Source organism: Oryzias latipes, chromosome 6, assembly GCF_002234675.1.
Source record: "Oryzias latipes chromosome 6, ASM223467v1".
Classification (NCBI taxonomy): Eukaryota; Metazoa; Chordata; class Actinopteri; order Beloniformes; family Adrianichthyidae; genus Oryzias; species Oryzias latipes.
In genome coordinates this window covers 16,640,470-16,658,882 of record NC_019864.2, presented here as the reverse complement: position 1 = coordinate 16,658,882, position 18,413 = coordinate 16,640,470, and the positions used below count along the sequence as shown (strand labels likewise).

General features: G+C 38.8%; 3 protein-coding genes across 4 annotated transcripts; 1 reads left to right on the top strand and 2 right to left on the bottom strand.

Annotated features, from left to right (window-relative positions):
- ppcdc (phosphopantothenoylcysteine decarboxylase) lies at window positions 1–7,861 on the bottom strand. 2 transcript variants are annotated; one of them, XM_020704040.2, is made up of 6 exons: window positions 7,646–7,861; window positions 6,446–6,541; window positions 6,114–6,242; window positions 5,840–6,008; window positions 5,492–5,593; window positions 1–1,820 (listed from the first exon to the last, which is right to left on the bottom strand). In XM_020704040.2, the coding sequence occupies exons 1-6, from the start codon at window positions 7,787–7,789 to the stop codon at window positions 1,729–1,731; spliced, it is 732 nt and encodes a 243-aa protein (XP_020559699.1). In that variant the 5' UTR covers window positions 7,790–7,861; the 3' UTR covers window positions 1–1,728. The 2 variants fall into 2 exon arrangements, with proteins under 2 accessions (XP_020559699.1, XP_004069670.1); XM_004069622.4 differs by lacking the exon at window positions 5,492–5,593 and having other exon boundaries at window positions 7,646–7,852.
- Window positions 7,862–7,939: 78 nt separating this feature from the next.
- Window positions 7,940–12,786, top strand: hacd3 (3-hydroxyacyl-CoA dehydratase 3). The gene is made up of 11 exons (XM_004069621.3): window positions 7,940–8,153; window positions 9,794–9,836; window positions 9,941–10,014; window positions 10,102–10,266; window positions 10,356–10,401; window positions 10,541–10,651; window positions 10,737–10,864; window positions 10,959–11,071; window positions 11,762–11,868; window positions 11,948–12,079; window positions 12,165–12,786. The coding sequence occupies exons 1-11, from the start codon at window positions 8,076–8,078 to the stop codon at window positions 12,239–12,241; spliced, it is 1,074 nt and encodes a 357-aa protein (XP_004069669.1). The 5' UTR covers window positions 7,940–8,075; the 3' UTR covers window positions 12,242–12,786.
- On the bottom strand, window positions 12,617–17,850 carry ints14 (integrator complex subunit 14). Its single transcript, XM_004069619.4, has 11 exons — window positions 17,259–17,850; window positions 17,037–17,144; window positions 15,631–15,786; window positions 15,277–15,395; window positions 15,053–15,195; window positions 14,869–14,961; window positions 14,376–14,520; window positions 14,146–14,279; window positions 13,811–13,929; window positions 13,228–13,293; window positions 12,617–13,159 (listed from the first exon to the last, which is right to left on the bottom strand). The coding sequence occupies exons 1-11, from the start codon at window positions 17,478–17,480 to the stop codon at window positions 12,926–12,928; spliced, it is 1,539 nt and encodes a 512-aa protein (XP_004069667.1). The 5' UTR covers window positions 17,481–17,850; the 3' UTR covers window positions 12,617–12,925.
- Between the last annotated feature and the right edge of the window lie 563 nt (window positions 17,851–18,413).

Below are 18,413 nucleotides of genomic sequence, written 5' to 3'. Positions count from 1 at the left end.
ATCCATATTTATTTTAAATATGCATTCAGATAGAATGCGTATTTATATTGTCATGGACTGTTCAAGGTATCACGCTCAACAACAGCTTGTCCTGAGCCCAGCATAGGCCATAACCAGGACAAAAAGAGGGTCCTTTCTGCCATCATTTCATGTAATCCAGGTGTTAGGACTTGAGCCTCTTGTTAAAACATTACTTAGTACTGTTCTCCTTTTCCTCGGGAAACAAATAGACGTCCAAATTCAAAGAAAAACACAATGAAGGCTGGTAAAAGAAAAAAAACTGTCCAAAATGTTAATGTTTGGACCCTACTTTAGTTTGAATACAAATGACACGCGAGCAGTAAACTCCAGTTCTGTCACCCCTCCCCTCATCATTTTGGTTGATGTCACACTCTTGAGTTAACCATCAGCCAATAGCAACAGGACAGACTGCTTGTGGCTCCAGGAAGGATGCCTCTCATTTAGTGAGCCATTCACATGGCTCCATGTGCTGCAACCTCACGGGCTCAACAGCAACAATGCCCTGCAGCTATTTGCAAAGCAAATGTTTTCAATGGATTTGCTGGAAAGAAAGATAAATCAAGATAAAATTCATCTTAGGCAGGGCAAAAAGATAAAAAAAACAAGCTTGAACAGTGTCTCATTAGGATTGAGTGGAGTACTTTTCACCGAGTATCACCAACATGCAGTAACAAAGAATGCGCCATTGTGCCATGAAGAGCAGTTGTTGCTGTTTGTTCGACTGATTGATGTCAGTAAAGCAACTCTGGACCTGGTTTGCTCTTTTTCTTGTCCGTCTATTCCAGACACACTCCACATCTGCTGTGAGATGGAGGCTTTTTAGAGCAATAAATGCCTGAGGAGTAATGTGATCTTCACTTGAAATAGCAGTTACAAGCTTTTTCATACATGGGTTTCAGAATACGCAATAAAATATACAAATACCGAATTTGAAAACCAGATTTTTCAAATGTAATAAATGTTTAGATTGGCTAAAACAATCCAGATCATCTTGACACATGTCAGCATTCGGTTTGTTTTTATTTGGTCTCTGCTGTGAAGCCAATCTTTTGGGAAAAGAATTTGCTTTGTGTCTTGTAATTAATCCCCACAGGCATCGAGAAAGCTTTGACAGACAATTAAAAAAAAAACACACACACAAATGGTTCGGAACCCACCCTCTGTTTCTTACTATCTTGTCTAATCCTGATTATGGATGGACTTGCTACTCTTCCTTAAAATAAATCTTTCGTAAATAAAAGTGATTTATAAAATAAAGGAATTAGATTACACCAGATTATGAACAAAATCTGACCACTATATTAACCTTCTTTTGAGGATCATCTTTGCTGTGAAAAGACATTGTTACAAAAATCACTCTTTTATTAAAATCTCTTCCATTCATTTTTCATTGAAACACTAAGTATAAAGTTCTACAGTTACAAAAACCTCATCAAATCAAGAATATCCACCATCTAAAAGTCTGCAATCACATCTTCTAAATCAGACATTTTGATAACGGAGCATAAACATAAATGCATTTGTCAAAGCGGGAGATTATGGCCAAACTGCAGGACGCATGAATGATAAAAAATCATTACATTGGAATGATTTGTGAAAGTTTGTCATGAACAAGAAAAGAAAACCCCAACAATATTAAATTCCTTTTGTGCTCCAGTCAAACATGAATATGAAGGAAAACCATATTTATTTGGTGATGTCCGTTTTTTATTGAGATTCCTCTGGTTTCTCTTTCGATTTGTGGAGATGCTGCTCCACAACGCTGATAATAGTAGATACTTCTGCCATGGCGCCTTTACCTGAAGCAAAAGAGAAGCAAAGTCAGTTCACCTTTTGTGTCACTAAGTCCATCCAAGAATTTCTGATCCCTAAATATAGTCTCTGAACTCTTTAGCCTTTGTTGCAGAGAGCCAGAGGCAGAGAAACTGCAGGTTGACTGAGTGCATGAGATAGTAGACTCAGACACAACTGAGCACGAGAAAGCACAGAATTTAAAGCAATCAGGCAAACGTCTTGGATTAAAAAATAAATACATTTAGTAAAGAACATTAAAAAAAAAGGAATACATCTATGGAAAAACTGACATGAACAGCAAAAAACTGAAATAATGAAATTTAGGCTAGTGTAGCGAAGAAAAGAACAAATTGAAAATAACACACATGATTAAAGGTACTAACAAAGCATGTTGCATTGTTTTATGTGTTTAGTTTTTCAACACACTTGATGAACAGTCTGCAAACATACCAGGGTTTGGTACTGTGAATGACAACTGGAACATATCAGGTGGGTTCAAAGGGTTCCAGATTGAGTTTGTATTTTGGCAGCTCTCCTTTGATGGTGGAAGTTCATGAAACATGTTTTCAAACCAACCCAACAGCCCGACCACATTTCACTCAGTTGGAACTAGAGGCAACTGAAAGGCCAGGTTAACCAACTGAACACTGAAGCAGCTTTAGCTCTTCCAGCTGATTCTGTCCACCAATTTCGGGATAAACAGAAGATAGAACAATAAAATAACCTGTTTGAATATTGATTTAGAAAATGAATTTACCTTTTATTTGCGACCATCGGGCATCTAAATATTTAAAATTCTGATCAAAATCGAGTATAATGAGAAAGCAGCCTAGATTTTCTATTGAGCAGAAAAATTCATCCAAAATAATCTCCATTTTCCCATCTTTTAAAAAAATGATCAAAAAAACAAAACAAAATAACGAACATAAAAACCCAGAACCCTGTCCTTCTTTAAAAAAAAAAGGCTGAAAGCACCTGCTTTCTATAAAAGTCCTCGAAACTTTTTTTTTTCCAAACAACACATTTTATTTTTTTTTTGGTTTACATTTTTGTTGACCTATTTTGGAATGACGCTGCATGCAAGTGCTGCAGTTCCCATGCAGAGGATACCTCGCGTCTGAAGCAGTGAAAGTAACAATAGAGATAAACTCCTGCTAAGACTGTTTATCTAGACGCCACATTCAGTGTTTGGCCTAATTTTTGCTTGTTTTTTTACACCAAAACTATAAACTATTTCACAGGTGGATCCGAGTGGCTGTGAGAAGAAAATGGAGTGAATTCAGACAAGTTTAGGAAATAGAAAACAGGTTTGGAGGTTCTCAGATCAGCCTTTCCAAATCTAATACATCACTTGAGTAAAGAGTCCAAAAAATAAAGTGTTTCAATCGAGTAGAGACATCAGTAGTTAAAAGTATCACTTGGGGACACAAAAAACATATTTTAAAGTGCCAAAGGGGGGTTGGTGTGACCTCTCACACCGCTGGCATTAACAGTTTCCTTTGATTCGTGCAGCCTTTGGCTCTGCGGTGATGGCGGCTTGTGAAACGGGAGGCACCAATAGTCAGGAAGTCCTCATTTTTAGCACTCTGTGGAGTTTAAGCTTCGAATTAACGATGTCACATCACCCTGCTGTGGTTAACGCCTTTATGCTGTTTTTGAGAGATGTCGCGGTGTAACTGTATGCAAAGTATTGAAGGTCGAAGTTCACTCCTCTGCCTCAAATGTTAGGGGGAGTTCTCTGCTGCTCTCCTCTCTATGAGGTAAGATCCACGTTTGCATCCATTTGATGAAATCTGAAACTCATAAAACCAGAGACTTTTTTTTTTAAACCAACTTGACAAGCAAAAATTCTTGACAGTTTGTTTACCTTCCTAACGTTTTGCACAACTCATCTTACTCATTGTGAACACGTCGATCAGGTTTTGTACCGTCTGCAGGCATGATGTTCGCAGAAACATTTCAACACTCCTATAATCCAGTCAGTATTTTTTTAGTGAGATCAAAGTTGTCCTGTTTGGTACCTCTTCCACCAAAGGTCCTACCAACAGGCGCGTGCATTTCACAGCAAGTGGCCAAAAGATGAAGCCTGTGTGAATCTGTGAAACGTCTCGAGACGTTTCCGTCGTGTAGGGAAACTTGTAAAACCAGAACAATTCTTTCCTGCCCAACAAGCCTCAACAAAATGAAGGAAATTTAACGAGAGGAGAATGATGAAATGTTGGGAAACTAGGTCCGCCGAGTTTTCTGCAGTTAGTGGTAGATCTTTACAGGTGATTTAGGGCTAATGCATCATGTTTTATACCTCTGTTCATATGAAAAAACATCCCACCCAATTCTAGGTACTAGTCCCATATGTTGACAGTTTGCTGCAAAGGAAGATTAAAAAGTTGGAGGCATGTCTGAGTCCAATTCTAAGAGTGACAAAGTTGCATTATGTCACCCCTTAAAACTGATCAACTTGAATAAATGCTCTCCAGCAAAGACAATATAGACAAATAAAGGATTTTATTGTTTAATGCATTTATTCTATAAAATGATCTTTAACCTCACTGGACATGAACCAATAGAAAAACTGACTACCGGTAGATATGATTTTTGTTTTGAAATAACTGTCAGATTTCTGTGAAAGATGAAGCCAAACTTGAGACGCCCATCAATATCTCAGATGTGATACCGATCTCAATGAAAACGCGGCTCTATTTCACAAATGAGCTTCCGCCTTAATCAAGCGCCAAGAGCTTCAGCTCAAACCTGTTTTCTCACTCAATAAAATATTTTGTGACTAATTTCTAAATTCTGAAAACTAAGATTATTTGAAACTTTAAGTGCCTTCAATCTACAACATTTGAAAGAGGATTGTGTCTAGTATATTTCTGTTTTTGACTGGAAAATATTTAATAATGGGAAAATGATTACTGTCATATTATCGTATAAAATAAAGTATATTTCTGTAAAACAAAGTAATGAAGTTTTCAATACTATCATAAAGAAAATCATTTTATGTTTTTTCATCAAGAAAAAAAGGATCCTTAGCATTTTAGAGCCTTTTAACTATGCATAGATGGACAGGTTTTATGTAGGTAATCCAAAATTAGGAATATTATATGAAGGGCTTCAAATTATCACAAAGAAAGTCACTCTTTGTATGTAGGAGGATAACTGAAACATTGATGGAACAACAGGTTTACCGTATTTGTACAGCCTTTATCAGAAAAAGTTTCTCATTTTTACTTTGTTCATCAAAAACTTGTTAAAAACTTCATTGCAGCCTTGAACTCATGGGTTTACAGGGATCTTGCTGGACGTCATTTGTGAAACAGTTGAACCTTTGTGCGATAATTGAAGTCGGATGGGTCGCACTGCAGATGTCTTAAGTCTGAAAGGAGAAGAAACCGGCGGGAAGGACAGCGCGGCTACCGCACTGTCATTGCGTAATCGCAAAAATATGTAAAACAGGAAATACTATATATCTGTATGTAATGGCTAAAAAATGTAACCTGTGCAAAGGGAAGTGTGGGCCTGGGAGCAGGCCTGTGGGAGTTTCAGCAATGATTGCTCCAGTAAAAAGGTGAATTTAACAAGTAATGGCATTTTCTTTTAACTTGTATGGATGTCTGTTATGGTTTCAGGATAGGTTTTTATCAGCAGCAAGTATTAAGTTGCTGCAAATCCACACCTGTCTGCACATTCCGAGGCATTTTGGGGGCTTCCTGATTGAAAGGCAATACGCTCAGATGATCGTTTGGCACAGCAACAGTTTGGGGGAAATTATGCAATCCTGAAGGAGGAAAAGAGACACTTTTGTAGTTAATGCTTCTGCACAAGACCTCCTGTTTTATTGCCTGTAAAATAAAACCAAACTTTGTTGATTTAAAATGTGACATATGGGAGAAACTCTTTTGATTTGTGGGAGCAGGGATAATTGTTATTTTAGAAAATGTTCAAAATAAAGACACCATAACCTCATATTTGATACGGCAAGGAAAGAAAACAAAGAAATCACTTTGTAAAAAAATAAACCAACCTTCATCTCCACATACTAGCTTCTTGGAAATGCAAGGGACTTCCATGTATCCAAACTCTTTTAGTCTGGATATCTGCTGGGCTGTTATGGGATGCAGCCACATTGCTGTATTCATTGCAGGACAGAAAAGAAGAGGTCGACTTGTATCCCAGGCCCTTACGACACATGTCTAAAAAAAGAAATCATCAATAAAAAAATAAAAGTCACATAAATCTACAAAGGACCTTAGTGAACTGTGTGACAAATTGTGTTGACCGATCATATGTTTCCTCACCAACAGATTGTCACAAATGCCATTAGAAATCTTTCCAAGTGTGTTGGCATCAAGTGGTGCAATGACAAGCAGGTCTGCCCAGCGCCTCAGCTCAATGTGTAACACGGGGTCAGTGCGCTCCTTCCAGAGCTAAATGAGAAACAGGATATTTGGCAAGCAAACACTAAGACGCTTTTTTCTTCACTGCTCCTTTGGGGACACGCGACGTCAGCATTTCACAATATTTACACATCTTAGAGGCAGTTCCCCACATTTCTTAGTAATTCACTCGTGTTCAAGAAAAGACGACAAGAAAAAATGTCAAAAAACATTTGGGGCAATCCCAACATTACCTCCCATTCATCCTTGTCGCTGTAGATTTTTACTGCCACTTCTGCATGCTTGTAGAAGTGCTTGGCGTGCTCTGTGGTGACCACTCTGACATCCACCTAAAGCACAAAACTGGACCATGAAAACCACAATAATTTCTTTTAGGGAAGTAGTCTGTCGTTTAATCAAACTTCTGAGAAAAAAAACTGTTAAAATGAACGGAACTGATAAGCTTTAGACACACTAAAGCTTGCAGCAAATGAAGACAGACTTGTAAAGTCACATTTTCTGCAGCAGGAGCTGTTAAATGGAGTTTGTTGCAAACGTATGCATCATAAAGTAAATTCTTGTGCATCGTTACATTGAAGATTCCAAGATTTAGCTTTCATGCATTGGTGGAATATGGTTTTATTTTGGTGCTCAACACCGAGATATTCTGTGGAGGCTTCAATACTTTTTTTTAAAATTAAAATATTGACAATAGGTTGGGCTCTATTTATTTCTTTTTTTTTTGGGGGGGGGGGGGGGGGGGGGGACTTTCCCCCAAAAAGGCTGTTGACAAAAGTCCACATAGTGAATGGAAAACAGGGGGAAATATTTGCATTTATTGACACACAGCTGTACCTTCCTGTTTAGAACAACAGTACCATCACTGTTTTTATTTAGTGTATTGCTAAACATTTTCCTTCACAACTCCCAGACGGACTCCTACCACCGGATGTTTCAGGTTTCACTTCTCAATAGTTCTTTTTTTATTGAGACCTTCTTGGTTTCAAAATTACATCAACAAACCTGTCTACGAGTTAACCAGAACTACAGACTATACACCCCAGTTTAATCCAATTTCTATTTAGTCAAATTAATTAAATCCACATAGCTAAATCTATATAAAAATGAAATAAATTAATATGGTAAAAAAACATTGATAGTTTAATTAGTCAAAGAGATCTTCTTCCATCATGTGGATATATGGATCAATACACTTATTCTTGACATTCTCGAGGATTGCTGAATGTTATTAGCAACTAAACAACAACATTTAATATTTTGTTGTTCATACAGATGATGTTCAGTTTTTTCAAGTGACTGTCTATTATCCCCATCTTGCGGTAAAACTGAAGCCACGCACACAATGGAAGTCTGCTGTATTGTCATGGGTGTTCCACCAGAGGCTAAATATCAAGCACTTTTGGCTAACAACACGCAAGTTCTTTTCTTCTCACCCCAGGGAGTTGAAGAAGCTGGTCGACTAAAGCTGGTAGTTTTAACGATGCAACACTCCCCGTCACCCCAACGAGAACACGGAAACTTCCAGAAGAGTTCAGCGACTCGACCGTTTTACATAAAACTTGCTTCTCCTGTTGCATGCTAGCTCAAGATGAAGCTAACATCCCGTCTGAACTGGCTGTCACCCTTTTTTTTTACCAGCCAATGATACTATTGTAAATATTCCCAAACATCCAATCAGAGAGAAGGACAGTATCACGTGACCCTCCCCCGCACGAGTACGTTGCTTAAACTGACGCTTTGAGAGCGCGCACGCTGACGGAATATTCTGGGTATTAGCTGACCGGGTTTCTGGCAGCTAGCGCGCTTTTATGCGATTTTTAGTTAGAACCTTTTAATTGAAGTAAACACGACTCGAGCACAACAATGATGCTAACGCCTCTCGTTTACTGGGCCCAGCGTCACGAGGAAATTTACCTGCGAGTGGAGCTCACGGATGCTCAGGTGAGTGAAACCCGACCCCTGCCGCCGACATCACTCACTGTTGGCTCCGAGCTCTTAATAAATGAATGAATACGTTTGGAGAGGGTCTTCATTCTTAGAAGGTAGCGTGAAGCTCTCCGTACATCATGTTACATGTTTCTAGTCCTCGGTGTTGATCTTTCATGCAGCCACTGAGGAGGTTAACCCCATTAAAGCTGTTAAATAATAGGTCGAATTAAAGATAAGAGTCGAGTTCGCGAGCGTGAAGTGTCAGTCACGTGACTTTACGCATTCAGACCCAGAGCGCCAATCAGTCTGAAGTCCTCAATCTTAAGGAAATTGTGTTAAACCAGGTTCCAAACCCCTATCTTGGGGCCACACATTTGAAAAACAGTCAATAGGCCACACCATCCATTCATTCAAGAATCTGAATCTGGTTAGCAGTCAGTCTAACCGGAGCCATCACCACACAGATGAAGACTTATGGGCCACAAATGTTGTTTTCCTTCAGTCAAGCCTCTCACCAGAGAAAATGTCAGAAACAAAGCCCAAAGTCTTCTTTCAGATCATGGCCAATGTATTTTATGTGTTTTCTGGAGTCTACAATTGAAACAGTCATTTATAACACACAGGCAGACACATCAACATTCAAAGTACTTCTCTTAACATCTTTTGATCTATTGTAAAAGCATTCCCAGTTGTCTATTAACTATGATTATGCTGCGTTTAGGCAAAAATAATTAAAAACAACAACAAAAACTGTGTCCTCTTCTGTGACATAGTTTCTGCAGAGCGGCAGGAGTTCATTAGAAATTTGGTTGGTGCAGAGCAACACCTCCCCCCTTTCCCGTCATCCATCTGTTTATCCACTAGCTTACTAGCTTACAGCCTCTCGCACCAATTACCAGTGCAACAAAAATGGCAAGCAATATCTGAGCTATGCAGCCGTTTTGATTCCAGCTCGGACGAGGAAAAGAAAGACGTTCATGGATCTATTTGTCTGCAAGTGGATGCCTCAGAATGGGGCGGATGGGGGCTTATGGCTTACAGTTGTGCCTTCTATGTCACTGCTACAAGCTTTTTCCAACAGCATTTTTTCGTCTGCTTCTGATTCACAACAATTTGAATAAAGAAATGTGTAGAAATCCAATTTTAAGCTTTATTTTCTTTATATATGTCAGACATGAACACAGTTTCAGGAATCTGCCCTTTAAGGTGAAGACATCCTTTTATAATCTGCCTGATGTGATCTTCTTATAACTACATTTAAAGTTTTTATTGTTTATTGGCCATAATCACCAAACTTAAAAGACATAATGGCTTAAATTATCTCAATATTTGTGTAATAATTCCATAAAATAAAGGACTTTCAATTTTTGAAACACATAAACATATTAAACTTTTTTTAAACAGCTGTTGTGGAGGACAATGCCTCTTTTTTAGGGAAACAAAGCAACTAATCACAACTAATAGCTGTCATATATTTTTATTTAGAGTATTCTTGTATGTTAAGGTAGTTGATTTTTTGAGGATGGACTTTTTTTTTCTTGTAGTGAATGCATTTATAATCCACTGCATTGTACACAAAAAAAAGTCCAATGGTCTTTGAAAGTTCACATTGGAAGAGGAGGTATGCTTACCAACTGCCTGTCTTTCTGCAGAACATTGATGTCCAAGTGCACGACAAAGTTCTTCAGTTCAGAGGTGAGATTAGGTCTTTTGTTGTTGTGTGCACCCGATGAAGAATGTGCTTCAAAAAGAGACACAATCTTTGACCTTTTTTTTTTTGTGTGTTATCAACTGTTCAGCTCGAGGTCATGGTGCCAAAGGACAAAACGAGTACGAGTTCAGCCTGGAGTTTCTTTTTCCAGTAAAGCCTGAGGTATGTGTTCTCTTAAAATGTCTCAACTTTAATGATAGTTTTCCTTTGAGTCTTTTTTGTATTTTCATCGCATGCATATATACCCAGGTAAGTTACAAGTCCACACAGAGGCAGGTGAATGTCGTGGTGGGGAAGGAGAAGAGAGGCTGGTGGGAAAGGCTGGTTACGCAGGAGCGTAAGCCCGTCTTCCTGGCGCCGGACTTTGATCGCTGGCTGGAAGAATCAGATGCTGAGATGGAGATCAGGGAAAAAGTAGGATGGCATGCTTTTATTCTGAAAAACTCTGACAAACGAAACTATTTTTTATTGGCTTTATTCTTGTTTTTTTTTTCTTTTAAAAGGAAGAAAGAAGGAACAGGCTGAGGTCTGCAAGGCTCAAAGAACCAGGTCACTGCAAGTTTGGTGTCATGGCAGCTTATATTAATGCTTTTATACTAACCCAATTCACCTTTTAGACTCTAAGTGGCTTTTCTTAAACATTGTTTGCACAACCAGCTGCCTGAAACTCAGTTTCTCTGTATTTCAGGGTTTATTAGCCTTAAAACAGGCTTTTTGTTTGCATATAACTTGGTCCAGTTTCTTGGATTTTCGTGGATATTTGTCAACATGACTGTGCGCCTCTTTATTTTTGGAAAAGGTAAAGAAAGTTTTAAAGCTGTATTTTGTTTTTGCTAGTCACTACATCTTTCCTAAAGTCATCGAAGTGATTTAACCCATTCCAGATTCTCTCTACGACACTTTTCACACCATATCGGATGTGATGTTCTTCTGCCAGACCCTGGCAGCAGTTGAAGTTCTTAATGCTGCTTTTGGTGTGGTGCGGACAGGCGTAGTTCCCACCTTCATTCAGGTACAGGGATGACTGTTAACATTGAATCACAAATGGAACAACATTTTGATTTTCCTGCCTATTTTTATTTATATTTTTACTTTTTTCTTTGTAGGTGATTGGAAGGAATTTCATCCTCTTCATCATTTTTGGGAGTTTGGATGAAATGCACAATCGGCCGGTCGTGTTTTTTGTTTTCTATCTTTGGAGTGCAATTGAGATTTTTAGGTAAATATACATAGTAAATATGTCGTTTTGTTTTAGTTAATATTCTTGAAATACTCTCATAAGTTTCAATGTTTTCTTTATTTTCTGCGAGGTTTGTTATTTTTTGAAAAATACATTAAGCTAATGAAGTGTAGATTTGAGCAGATGTAACGAGTCAAAGAGGCCAATTATTCCTTATTCTTATGTTTGTTTTCTGGCAGTAAGTAGATAATAAATGGATCCATTTAATTGCTGGATGTAGTAAATAGCTACAGCCTCTCGTCCATTAATGCATCAGAAATGCCGTTCTTTGGTAAGAGATGATGAAATGTAAAGGTAATGTTAATTTTTTCAGGCACAGAATAACTTGTGGGGCTATGCCAGACGTAAGGCGTCTATAGCGGTATGAAAAAATAAAATGCAGGCCATAGAAGGAGATAATCTGTCCGATTATTCGTTGTAGAAGTAGGAATTTACTGTCTATCCATGGCTGGAAGCGTCTGTTAATAAACCTTGAAGTTTTGATGTCTGCTTTTCCTCCCAGGTCTCTAAACTCTTTTACTGAATAGTTTGTGATGCTTTCTGACTAAACACGCAGACTATGCGCTACGTTTATGACCACGTTTATGAACAGAAGTAGTCTGATTATAGCGGGGTACTTTTTTTATTTTCTTCCCATTTATTCAAAAGTGTGTGGTATTCTGATTTCAGGTACCCCTTTTATATGCTGGGCTGTTTCAACACGGAGTGGAAAACCCTCACCTGGCTGCGATACACAGTCTGGATCCCGCTGTACCCGTTAGGTGTTTTAGCTGAAGGTGAGCTTCTTAAAAAAAAAAATCCTAATCATACATTTTTTTCACTGCATAATATCCAACATCCCTATTATGTGTTCAGCCGTTGCAGTGCTACAGGCCATTCCCATCTTTGACAAAAACAAGCTTTTTAGCATTCCGCTGCCTAAAGCCATCGGTGGCTCTCTCAGCTTCTCTTATGTGCTTCAAGGCTATCTTATCCTTATGTTTTTGGGTAAGTTCCTACTATAACACGCCTACATCATCTTATGCTCTCCTGTATTTTAAAAAAAATCTTTTTACATTTTTTTTCTACCCAGGGCTTTTTATCAACTTCCGTCATCTTCACAAGCAGAGGAAGAGGCGTTTCCGCACCAAAAAGAGGAAAGCCAATTGAGCTCAACCACATTCCTCCAACACCTCTGCTGCCTGCTCATTTCTGAACTTTTACAATCCTCACATTCCCAAACAACTCTGATCAAATAGGGTTTCTTTTTACTTTTGAAGAAAATGTATTTTCAATGTTATGGCACGCTTGTTGTCTCTCTCCTTTCATTTGTATTATCATGACCCTAAAGATGAGGCATCTTTTGCTCAGTCACACCAACTGAGTCATTTTTCAGGTACGGTTCAGAAACCACAGATGTTGTTCTTTAAAATACTGGGCTTCTTTATCCATCAGCTTTAATGCTGTGCTGTTTTATCAGGCTCAAATGCATAATTGCTCTAGAACTGTCTCTTAAAGCTCAGGGAAAAGGCAACAGTTAAAGAATTGTTTCCCTCATTTTATTGAGTTTTCGTTAATATAAAAATCATTTCTCACTTTATTCTCAAAGTCACTTGAATTTTCAAGGCAAACCTGTTTTCTGTGAATATGAATGAGGATTACATTTGAATGGTGTGTCAAACATTTCTTGAATAAACATGGGAGAAAAAAAAAAACCTTCTGGTCTTGCATCTTCTGGCTTCTGGACCAGTTTCCACATGTAACCATTTGGATCCCCTCAGCAGCGTCCCACCTCGTCCACTTTTAGCTGGAGCTTCAGTGTTCATGTCTCGTTCGTAGAAGTGAAAAGTTCTCTCAGCTGGAGAAGTCTGTATGCATGGGAGCAATGTTGTGATCAAAGTCGGCATACTGGGAGTCGCCGGTGCTGGCCAGTTTGAGCTGCTGTGCGGCATGGGAGAGCTGGAAAGCAGCATCTGGATGAGCCGAGTCTGGCAGCAGGGTGCACTCCCTCTCCAGCAGGTCCGCCACGCCCTTCAAGAGCTCCAGGAACCCGAAGGCCAAAGCAGCTTTTCGCATTCGGTTCAGTTCCTGACACATTCAAATATACATTAGAGGCTGCACAAGTTTAAACTCCTAATTTTGACAGATCAACTCACTTTGTAGAAGGTTTGAGTTTTATCTGGTAGCTTCCTGGCATTTCTCAGAATCTTCTGGACATCCGCCTGTACATTCACAGCATTAACAGCAAATCAACAAGGTGAAATATGGCAAAAGAATAAAAAGGATTCAACTTCACATTTGACTAAACATTTAGATTTGAGTACAGGTCAATGCTGGGCGGTGAGCAGAGAAAGGAAAAGTTACTATGGCAACATGACTGTTTATAAAACCAGCTGTTTTATTTTAATCAGCTTAATAAAACACTTCCACAGATCTTTGATTCAGTTTAACTAGCTATAGAATTAGCCTGCATATAAAGAAATAAGATTTTATTTTTCTATTAAGAACGTGGAGAAAAAAAATGTAGAATTAACAGGTAAAATATAAAAATTCTGTTATTTATCAGAGAAACTGAAACATTATTAAGCTTAGGTCCAGTTCTGCAATGATATTTACTGAAAGGAATAATTCTGAATATGGTCAACAAATATTGCATGAACTAAACAATAACTTCATTATTTGATTGATCAGGATAGATTTGAAGATGTGATGTCATATTCTCTAGGAACACCACTGTACCTGTAGTCCACTGGCCTTGATCCACACAGTGACATTCTGAGCATAGCTTCGTTTGGCTGGCGGTTGCACTGGAAAGGGGCTTTTACTGTCGTCCTCTCCATACGGATTCTCTGCAGCCTCTAAAACATAAAAAAAGACATTTAAAAAGAGACCTCTGTGAAATTTTTCGAACATTTGATCAGTTTCTTCTGGAGTTGATTATTATTACGTTAGAAGATTTCAAATTATCCTAAAGAAATGTGAAAAATGTCAGATATTAATTATAAATATGTCGTGCATGATTGCATTTAAAATGAACTTGTAAAAATGATAAGTTTTATTTTATTGTTTTTAACCTGAGACTGGCCCCAAATAGGAAATTTTGCCAAGCCATGGCAGTGGTTCTGATCCGGGCTCAAACAGGGACATCATCAGGTTGGACTTCTTCTTGCTGTCAGCTTGAGAGTACAGCATCCCATACCACTCTGGTCTGAGACACACACAGAAATACAAGCTCTATTTAGCCATCTGTTTAGCAGTAAGCTCGTCACCCTGCACATGAATGTAAAAAATAAAAGAATCTCACCCTAACTGGACCAGTGCTACCATTCCCTCAACTTTCAAACTTCCATGTAAAAGAACACAGAAGTTGGGGCTTTTGCCGGCCATTTGGGTTGCTGAAGGCTCATCCTCAAGCTCGTCTGTGGCTGCTGCACCGACTTCATCCACATCTGAACGCAAGAACATTTACAAAAACATCTTTTATTCATTTTTGGCCAAGTGGTGAGGAATCTTGTCGGTCCCTCTTCTTTTACTGCAAAGAATTCTATTACCGTGAGCATTTTCTGAAATTGTCTAACAGCAGAAGAAGGTTCCCTAAACAATAACCATCTGCATTTGTAACAGCGACCACAGACTTTATCTTAATGTCTCGATGCAAAAAGCAGAAGGAAGCGAGCTGCTGTGCAGACTTTTAGCTTGTTAACTTAAAAAGCAGAAGCATTCAGAGATAAATAAGTTTAAAATTAACGTCTGTGTTCATCAGTAAATAATAACTAAAGTGTAAAATCAAAACAAACCTTTATTTACAGCAATAGGAAGCACAAGGTGCCTTGATATAACAGGAGGGCTGGAAATGTCAGCGATTTCAATGAAACCCACAATCTCCAGATCTGAATGGGGTACATCAAAAACATATATTAGTTTAAAGCAATTAAAATAAAATGGAACTGATTCCAATGAATAGTGAAGCCGGCTTAGGACCTGTGCTGACCGCCCGGGGCATGGGCTCCACTTCTTCATCCACCACCATCGGCTCAGGACGAGGGAACACCTGAACATCTGAGGACAGGTTCCCACAGTGCAGAACCGCGTGGAAAGGGGAGTATGCGTGATCAATCAACCTCCTGGAAAACAACAACATGTGCTATGAACAAACACTCCTTAGTACACATAAAAAAAGTATCTCGTATATGCGGTAGTCTCACCCAAACATAGTTTGTACGCTCTTCATGCAAAGTGGACCTTCCATGGTGAAGATCTGACCATCTCCTCCACTGAGGCAAAGGAGATGCTCCAAATTATCCATGGCATCTGTCATCTGTAACTGCATATGCACAAAAGAATTGAGGTTTTTGTTCTTGCCAAGTTGTGACATGACAAAAATTGTGACATAAATGCATACAATCAAATCAAAACTGTTAATGTATTATTTCAACCTATCTCCTGATGCTGTCAATAACAAGAGGTTCGGTCTCATCCTTTCAGTGGATTTTACACCAACTGCTATTTTACTGATAGTCTTAAAGGTAGATTAGACAATAGAAGGTGTGATGGATTACCTCTTCTGAATTTGCTATGCACAGGATGTAGAGTTTTGTAGGGAAAGGGAAAGGAAGTGGGAACTTCTTGTCTTCTCCACGATGCTTTAAGGTTTGGAGAGAGTGGCGCAGAGAGCCCTTTCCAATCCCAAGTGATCCATCAGTAACAAGCACCACCTATGGGACGAAAGAGGGAGGTACACAAACATGAGCAGTTCACAGAAAAGTCATGTGATTCTTGAAATCTACAATTCCATTTAAACTTTATTTATAAAAAGTTTGCAGACATATTTAACACAAAGTGCTTTACGTAGTGAAGACATGTATTTGTAAAATATGTATTTTATAAACAGAGATTAGAAGATAGTGATGGCAGAGTAAAAAATGAAGAACTGGCTAAACAGGTCATTTCTGAAGGTAAAAACACATTCGTTTTGAAAAACTTTATATACACCAATACTAAAATAACCAAACGGGCTTCAAGTTCTACAGTCTACTCTCATTTATCCACAGAAATGAAGCGGAGCAGCCAGTGCACTTTCAGCCCCAGTGACACAGTTCTAGGCACAGATACTTTTGTCAATTTAATCTTAAAAAGTTAGTAAACTGTTTTGGGGTATGACATAATGAGGAAACCACATTGAAACATGGAACAGTGTATTTTTGTTCATTCACTGCTGCTCTTTTACTGTGCATCTACACCTTTAGCTCTCAGCCCCCTGGGCTTGTAACTATAATAAATTCAATTGGATTACCCGTGACCTCAAATGGGATTTGGCGGGTTCTGAAAATGGATGGATCTATTGGATTATAAAACATTAGAAAAATTACTATTTATTCTCCTTCTATAACGCAAGTTAACAATGAACCTAGTGGTGTCAAAAAACAAACAAACATCAAATGTGTTATCATGTCTGTCTGGATGAGTCATGTCTATGCAACTTTTCTGTTCATGGTGGTCTTTATAAATAAGGTCCCAGGTATGTTTTTAGTTTGTCCACTGCCAAGTATTAGTATGTGCAAGCCTTGAAATAGATTCAATTCAGCAAAATGCGAAATGCTATATTTTATCATGTGAAAGAGCAGGTTTTAGTCAATGGCGTGTTTGCAGTAGTGCTTTAGGTTATCTCAACCATCTGGGACAGAGGGGCAACATTCACTGGAACTGATCCAATTTAAAACTTCAAGAACCCTAATATTTTAGCCTTAAATTGGAGAAATTTCACTTCATTCCTTCAAGTAAAATAACTATTTTTAAAGCAACCCGTGTCAAAAAATCACCTCCAACTTGTATGTACTCTAAATAATTACAATTGAATGTAAAGTGCATTATCTGATAAATTAAACATTAAAGTTATGATTAAGTTCTTTAACAAATGTAACGGTTTTTTTTTTTTAAACAGCTTCTTGTTGAAGTTCCACAGTACCTGACAGGGACACCCACTGCCCCACTCCTGCTGAACAACATTATTGACTCCATTGAGAGCTGCTTCGATACACGTTTTATCATAGTCTTCAAGGCTGCTAAGTGCCTCCTGCGAAGTAAAATAATGAAAATGAAACACGAATCCGGCTTTCCAAAAGTCAAAATAATAATGTCAACACAGAGAGACAGAGGACAGGACGCCGGCCATTGTGTTTGGCTTTACCTGCAGAGCATTGTAATCCCTCGTGAAAGGCACCAACAGCTCCCAGAGAGACGAAAAGGCCATCAATGCTGTGAATTCAAGTCGGTAGTTCGAGGCCATGTGTTCAAACAGCATGTTAAGTCCGTGGACGGCCAGGTTCTTTCTCTGAAACTCCTCGCTGCCATCGAGCGACACGGGCCGGGTCATGGACAGAGACACGTCCATCAACACAACAGTAGGCATGGCTCAATCCCAGTCCAGACCCCCTTTACAAACTCTGCAATATGCGTCAACCTGAGCCAGAACGAGGATGTGGCTTGCAATGAATGAGACTCAGTTAGCGAGGTCCATTCCCGGCTCAAGCTACAGGACGGCTAGTTAGTCTCTAAGCTAGTCAGTCAACATTCAGTTCGACTTTGAAAAAAAAAAAAAAAAAAACTAGATTTTTCAAAATAACACATATTAATCATTATAGCATTTTAGACGACTACTAAAGTTAAAGACGAATATAAACAAACCATAATTCAAATGCGAGAACAGTGGTTTGTCTTGCTATGGGCGATGTTGTTTTAGAATGTGCATCGAAGTTATCCTTCCGAGTAGAACGTCGCAGTCAACAAATAGTTCCTACATGCGACCAGTAATATTTTAGACTTTAAATATAAATACCAGTGACGTGCAGTCAGGAGAGGCAGGTGAGGCACAGCCTCACCTGTCATTATGGGAAGAAAAGAGAAAAAATAAATTCAATTATTATATTTAATCAGTAAGTTGTGCTTTGCGGTCATTTTCCATTTAAATGTACCATTTTTGGGTGTTTTTTCTTTTCAAAATCGCTGAATTCCCGCATTTGCCGTTCAGATACTAAGTGACCTGCGATGAGGCACCAGCCCGCTGAGCCTCACCTTGGATTGCGCAATACCTATGCAGTCAGACGGTACTGCTGTCTCTCTGTATGTCGGTTCAATCACTTGTACTATATGAGCTGAGTTTAAATAATTTAGCAGATGTATATGATGCACAGTGCTTGTTTTTATAAATAACTGTATGTGAGGGACGTGTTTCTTGTGCTGAGCGCTAAACGACGGCGAAAAAGCCGCTGGGTGAGGCCAGACATTCTCGTGCCTCATGTTGCAGTTCTCGTGCCTCATGTTAGGGGGCGCCGGTGAGCCCTGA